The sequence below is a fragment of the Stegostoma tigrinum genome, chromosome 41 (assembly GCF_030684315.1).
Source record: "Stegostoma tigrinum isolate sSteTig4 chromosome 41, sSteTig4.hap1, whole genome shotgun sequence".
NCBI classification, from domain to species: domain Eukaryota; kingdom Metazoa; phylum Chordata; class Chondrichthyes; order Orectolobiformes; family Stegostomatidae; genus Stegostoma; species Stegostoma tigrinum.
The window spans coordinates 6,923,362-6,930,811 of NC_081394.1; the positions used below are offsets into that span (position 1 = coordinate 6,923,362).

At 45.2% G+C, this 7,450-nt stretch overlaps 1 protein-coding gene across 3 annotated transcripts in view; it reads left to right on the forward strand.

Annotated features, from left to right (window-relative positions):
* The first annotated feature begins 674 nt into the window (after positions 1-674).
* LOC125448551 (carcinoembryonic antigen-related cell adhesion molecule 5-like) overlaps positions 675-7,450 on the forward strand; it is a 61,588-nt gene continuing 54,812 nt past the window's right edge. Inside the window, exons 1-2 of one of the 3 annotated variants that reach the window (XM_059641258.1) lie at positions 675-1,000; positions 3,718-4,035. In XM_059641258.1, the coding sequence (XP_059497241.1) occupies positions 949-1,000; positions 3,718-4,035 (370 nt within the window). In that variant the 5' untranslated portion in view covers positions 675-948. The remainder of the gene's footprint in view (positions 1,001-3,717; positions 4,036-7,450) is intronic. The other 2 variants (XM_048523933.2, XM_048523932.2) reach the window with 2 other exon arrangements.

The window sequence follows — 7,450 nt, forward strand, 5'->3', positions numbered from 1 at the left end:
ATGGTGAGAGAGACTGTGTCTGTGTGATTATGACTGCTCTCAGGGTGGTGGGAATGATCACTGACCTCTTTAGCGAAAGGGTTGCCCTTTTCTGTTAAATTGTATGCACTGGAAACAATGAATGTAGGGCACAGGACTGATGGAATGACTTTGCTGAAGGTGGGATTAAGCTCTTTCTCAGTCAGCCCAGTCAGAGTGCTCCAAATGGCCGCAACTTCGCTGTGTTGCCAGCTTGGCCGTGTTTCCCAGCCTGTGCCTCACGGGGTGACCAATCGTAGGGAGTGACGGCCTTTCGATATCCTTCCCTTGTGTTCGTCAGCAGGGAAAAAATGCACAGGGCCTGAGCTGATCAAGGAACTGCCAAACAAAACTTAAAAAGCTTGAGAAAGCAGCTCTCAGTTGAACATAAACCAGATTCCTCTCCACTCCCTCCCCCCCACAACAATTGTATTGTATATACCATCTGAAGTATGTGCTACGTTGAGATTCATGAGTTAAAATATTCCAGCAAATGGAAAACAAAAAAAAATGAGGCCAGCAGCCAAGGAATGTTTCTGTGTTATCTATGTATTCCCCTTCTGGCTGTTTTAATATTTTTAACCACTGTTCACAGGCTGTTCAATCAGAGGTGGGCTAGTGATGCAGGGGTGTGGTTGTCGTATTTAGTCCCACACACCATCACTGCCTTCTCAAATCGCCAACATCAACAAACAAAATTTTGTGAAAGGAAGTGACAGATTTGCAGCAGCTGCGAAGTTTCCTGCCTTTTTTAGGAGTTGCTCAGGCTGCCTGCAGTCTGTTTTATCTGAGATAAGAGACCAGCTCTTTTGGATAGGGACCAACACCTCTGGTTGCGTAGCGTATGTCATCATTTGCTGTTTCTATCACTGAACCACAGCAAAGAGGGAGAGTCTGGAGTGAAGACCTGAGACAAACCGTTCTATCAAGATGAGAGGCTTTGGAGTGCCCTTGCTTGCCTGTGCTGTCGTTTTCTCTTCAGGTGAGAGTTAACCTTCCAAGTGTGTGAGGGATGTTCCATCTCCTTGAAACTTGCCTTTTGATTTTCACCTCCCTTTTCCTGCATGATACGTTCTTCAAAGAACATGCACGGGCATGTTTTAATTTGTGCAAGTGCCATTAAAAATTCGCCTTTTCTTTTCTCCTGACTGCATGTTGCAATCCCACGTTGTTACAATTCAGATTTACATGCATGCTCACGATGCCAAAGTGATGGACCAAGTGCCGGAAAATGAAATTAGAATAGTTAGGTCACTTATAAGCAGGATGGTTAAAAAGGTATTTAGCCTGCTTGCCTTCATTGCTCAGTCCTTTGAGTGTAGGAGTTGCAATATTATGTTGAGATTGTATGAGACATTGGTGAGGCCTCTTCCAGTCACACAGTTAGAGGAAAGATGATATTAAGCTGGAGAGGGTTCAGAAGAGATTTACCAGGATGTTGCCAGGTATGAAAGGTTTGGGTTATAAAGAAAGGTTCGATAGACTGGGACTTTTCTCACTGGAGCATAGGATGTTGAAGTTTATAAAATAAGGAGGGGTATAGATACGGTTAATGGTAGTTGTCTTTTCACGAGAATGGGAGTTTCAAGATGAGGGGACACATTTTTAAGGTGAGAGGGGAGAGCATTATAAAAGGCACGAGGGACAATTTTTTTACGCAGAGGGGAGTTTGTGTGGAATGAACTTCCAGAGGAAATGGTGGGTGCAGATACAACATTTAAAAGACATTTGGATAAGTACATGAATAGGAACGAGTTAGAGGGATATGGGCCAGGAGCAGGTAGGTAGGACCAGTTTAGTTTGGGATTATGATCAGTATGGACTGGATGGACTGAAGGGTGTATTTCCATGCTGGATGACTGTACAACTCTATGAGGTGGGCTTTGTTTTATGTGGACTGAAGGGCTACTCTTTTGTGCTGTCGACTTTAGGAGTCTATGGTGAGTGTTTCTGTAGAAGAGTCAGACTGGACTTGAAATGTTAACTCTGTACTTCTCTCAACAGCTGCAGCCAGACTTGCCGAGCTTCTCCAGTGTTCCCTGTTTGTTTCAGATGTGAGCTTTGTTTATTTGCAAGAGTTCTTGAAGTTGTTGTGAATGCACATAAGAGACACTGTATCAAGAAAAGTTGAATTCTATTCGCAACTTTCTGCGTTTTCAATTTAAAATGTTTTGTCCTCAGCTTGACATGCAATGTATGCTGTCAATACTAAGAGTATTGTAAGTGTATTGAGATGTGTTTAGATACAGTATAGAAACAGATTCTTCAGTCCAACCAGTCAATGACGACCAGAATCCCAAACTAAACTAGTCCCGCCTGCCTGTTCCTGGCCCATATCCCTACAAACCTTTCCTATTCTTGTACTTACCTGAGTGACTTTTAAACACTGTAACTGAGCCTGCATCCACCACTTCCTCAGGAAGGTCATTCCGCACGTGAACCAACCTCATGTAAAAAATTTGTCCCTCACATTATTTTTAAAGCTCTCTCCTTTCATCTTCAAAATATGCATCCTAGTCTTTTTTTTACATTAGATTCCCTACAATGTCTAAACAGTCCCTTTGCTCCAACAAGTCCACACCGCCCCTTGGACCATCCCACCCAGACCCATCCCCCTATAACCCACACACCCCTGAATACTACAGGCAATTTAGCTTGGCCAATCCACCCAGCCTGCACATCTTTGGACTGTGGGAGGAAACCGGAGCACCCGGAGGAAACCCACGCAGACACGGGGAGAATGTGCAAACTCCGCACAGTCACCCGAGGCTGGAATTGAACCTGAGTCCCTGGTGCTGTGAGACTGCAGTGCTAACCATGCTGCCCCTAAGTGAAATGACCTGTCCTAGGGAACAGACACCCACCATTAACCCTATCTATACCTCACGTGATTTTATAAACTTCTATAAGATCACACCGTCAACCACCTGTGTTACAGTGAAAAAGGACCCAGCCTATCCACCCTTTCTTTATAACTCAAACCTTCCATATATTGACAACACTAAGAGTATTGTGATTGTACTAAGATGTCTAAGAGTAGAACATAGAGTCATATAGCATGGAAACAGACCCTTCGACCCAACCAATCCACCCTGAACATAATCCCAAACTAAACTAGTCCCACATGCATGTCCTTGGCTCATATCCCTCCAAACACTTCTTATTCATGTGCTTAACGAAATGTCTGTTGAACATTGTACCTGTACCCACATTCACCGCTTCCTCTGGAAGTCGGTTCCACATACAAATTGCGTTCTGTGTAAAAACGTTGCCCTTCATGTCTTATTTAAATATTTCTCCTATCACCTTAAAAATATACCGCCATAGTCTTGAAATTCCCCACCCTAAGGATAGACATCTGCCATTCACCTTATCTGCATCACTTATCATTTTATAAACCTGTATAAGGCCACCCCTCAACCTCCTACGCTCCAGTAAGAAAAGTCCCAGCCTATCCAGCCTCTCCTTATAACTCAAACCATCTGTTCTTGGCAACATCCTGGTAAATCTTTTCTGAACCCTGTCTAGCTTAATGTGCTGTAAGAAAATAATGTAAATTGCGTTGCACTGTTGGTGATATTCAAGTGGAAATCTTTTTGCAATGTGCTTTTACAGATGTTCTAAATGAAGTTTGCTTTTGGGTCAGAAACAGTTTTGTAGTCCCCCTCACTCAAGTTAGTTATCTTTCTCTCCTTCCAGTTAACTCACAGATCATTACCATCTTCGATGGTCGGCAGGAGGCTGACGCAGCTGTAGGATCTGAAATTCTGCTCCGGTTGGAAACATCTTCAGAGTTGAGGAGCGGTAGCTGGAGGTTTAACTGTTCAGATGTGGCTCTCTGGATTGGTAATACCACAGATATCAGCAATGACTATTCAGACCGGGCAGAGTTATCTGCTAATGGGACCCTCACGTTGAAATCACTAATGGTCAACGACAGCGGAGATTACTTCGTTACCATGAACCCACTCATCTCAAACGTCTCAAAAATGTCAAGCATCATGCTAAACGTGATTGGTAAGTCAAAATGATAAAACGGTTGAGTGTTTCAATTTTAGTTTCCTATCATGGATGTGATATCTCTTTGTGGGAGATGGTGATGGCGTCACTGGTCTAGTAATCCAGTATGGGGCCTGCCAAGGCAACTTAAATTTCCTCAATAAAATCTGGAATGTAGACTTAGTCTCAGCAATAGTGATTGTGAAATGATTGTCCAGTGTAGGAAACACCCATACGGTGGCTCTGTGGCTAGCACTGCGGCCTCACCGTGCCAGGGATCTGGTTCAATTTCAGCCTCAGGTGAACTCCTGTGTGGAGTTTGCACATTCTCCCCGTGTCTGTGTGGATTTCTTCTGGGTGATCATTTTTCTGCCACAGTCCAAAGATGTGCAGGTTACGCGGAGCATTGATCCTCTGAAAAGCATCCCACCCAGGCCCAGTCCCCTTCCCTACCCTTGTAACCCCGTGTAGCCCATGGCTGTTCCACCAAACCTACACAGCTTAGGACTGTGGGAAGAAATGAGAACATCCAGAACCCAGACAGACATGGGAGAACATTCAAACTCCACACAGACAGTCAGCCAAGGGTGGAATCGAACTTGGGCCCCTGGTATTGTGAGGCAGCATTGATAACCGCTGAGCCACTGTGCTGCCCATGGATTAGCTATGGTAAATGTGGGGAGGGGCTGGGATGCTGTTTGGCAGATAAAATAGATTGACTGACCACTATCTGCACAATAAGGATTCACTAATATCCTTTAGGGAAATAAATCTGCCATCCTTTCCTGATCCAGTCCACGTGTGACTCCAAACCTGCAGCAATACAGTTGACTTCCAACTGCCCTCTGAAATGGCCTGGCAAGCCACACCATTTGGAGGGCACTTAAGGATGGGGCAACAACTTCTGGCTTTGCCAGTGACACCCATAGGAGAGAGTACAAACAGAACAGCCTGTACAATGTTGTGAGTGTAAAGGTTCTAAACGAAAGAAAGCCTAAGAGAAATAAAACTAAAAATAAAACATAAATGAATGGGAGGTGATGGCCTAGTGGTACAGGCCGGGCTGTTAATCCAGAGACCCATGGGGAACCAGGTTTGAATTCCACCACAGCAGATTTTGAATTCAACAAAAATCTGGAATTAAGGATCTAATGATAACTGTGATTTGATTGTCAGAAATGCTCATCTGATTGCAGTAATGTCCTTCAGGGATGGAAGTAGCCATTCTTTCCTGGCCTGGCCTACATGTGACTCCAGACCCACAAAAGAATGTGTCTGACTCTTAACTGCCCTCTGGGCAATTAGGAATGGGCAATAAATACCAGCCTGGCCAGTGACATTCTGCAAAATGATTTAAAAATTTTAAAAGTACTGTGTTGGAGCTCTGCCTTCACAAAACCAGGATGAAGCGACTGGATTTCGGACTGTCTTGCTGAGAACCATGGGTAGCACCAAAGGTTAAAAGCTGGAATCAAAGAAATGTATTGTTTGTTAAGTGTGCCATCTGCACCGATACATCAGCCAGCAATTTAAGAAATACTGCTTCAGCCTCAGTTCGAGGATTGTGTTGGTACGACATTTTAAGAAGAATATCCATGCTTTTCAGAGGTTGCAGAGTTGATAAGCGGTCTTTTGGCGCAGAGGGTAGCATCTCTACCTCTGGGTCTGAAGCCCCAGGTCCCATCTCACCTCAGCATTTGACGACTCGAGGGCGGCACGGTGGCTCGGTGGCTCCATGGTTAGCACTGCAGCCTCACAGCACCAGGGACCAGGGTTCGATTTCACCCTCAGGCGACTGTCTGTGTGGAGTTTGCACATTCTTCCTGTGTTTGCGTGGGTTTCCTCCGGGTGCTCCGGTTTCCTCCAACAGCCCAAAGCTGTACAGGCCAGGTGGATTGGTCTTGCTACGTTGCCTGTAGTGTTTACGGTTGTGTAGATTAGGGGGATGGGTCTGGATGGGATGCTGTGAGGATCAGTGTGAACTTGTTGGGCCAAGTGGCCTGTTTCCACACTGTAGGGGTTCTATGAAACTTATCTACCCATGACTGTCGAAAGACAGATCATTATGTGACCAAGCAAGTTCATTATTGATCAGTAAATGGCTCCAAGATGCCTATGTTTCCTCTGGAGTTTTGAAGGTTAAGGGATGATCTGATTGAAGCCTTCAAGATGTTAACAGAAGATAAACTATTTCCACTGATTGGAGATTCTACAACAAGAGAGTAAAGTCTGAGAATTAGGGCCAGAACATCCAGGAGAGATGTTTGGAAGCACTTTCACACACTAAGAGTGGAACCTCTCTGCAGTAAAAGACAGCTGATGCTAGTTGTTACTTTTAAAATTGAGATGGAGCATCTTTTGTTGAGCAACGGGATATGGGCTAAAGGTACATGTCTGGTGTTCGGCCACAGATCAGTCATGATCTCATTGAATGGTGGGACAGGTTTGAGGAGCTGATTGGCCCACATCTGGTGGGCAGCAAGGGTAGAGGAGATTCCTGAGCAGGCAGGACTGGGGCCAGTTGCAACCACAGCAGTTTAATGCTCACTAAAATACTTCTTGCCAAAGTTCTCGGCTCCCTCTTTCTGACAAACTACTTCGTATAAGCACACCCGACATGTAAGTCTGTATGTGTGTGTTTGGGCAGATGTGTGTTTGTGTGAGTATACATGTGTGTGTGTGTGTTTGGATGAGTATGTGTTTGTTTGAGTGGGTGTGTGTATGTGTGTGAGCGTGTATGTGTGTGTGTGAATCATTGTGTGTGTTTGGATGTGTGTACGATTTTGTACGTGTGTATTTGCATGTGTGTTTCTTTATATGTGTGGGTGGGGGTGTGTATGAGTGTGTGTGTTTGTGAGTGTGCGTGCGTATGTACTCCTGTATATGTGTGGGTGGGGGTGTGTATGAGTGTGTGTGTTTGTGAGTGTGCGTGCGCATGTACTCCTGTATATGTGTGGGTGGGGGTGTGTATGAGTGTGTGTGTTTGTGAGTGTGCGTGCGCATGTACTCCTGTATATGTGTGGGTGGGGGTGTGTATGAGTGTGTGTGTTTGTGAGTGTGCGTGCACATGTACTCCTGTATATGTGTGGGTGGGGGTGTGTATGAGTGTGTGTGTTTGTGAGTGTGCGTGCGCATGTACTCCTGTATATGTGTGGGTGGGGGTGTGTATGAGTGTGTGTGTTTGTGAGTGTGCGTGCGCATGTACTCCTGTATATGTGTGGGTGGGGGTGTGTATGAGTGTGTGTGTTTGTGAGTGTGCGTGCGCATGTACTCCTGTATATGTGTGGGTGGGGGTGTGTATGAGTGTGTGTGTTTGTGAGTGTGCGTGCGCATGTACTCCTGTATATGTGTGGGTGGGGGTGTGTATGAGTGTGTGTGTTTGTGAGTGTGCGTGCGCATGTACTCCTGTATATGTGTGGGTGGGGGTGTGTAT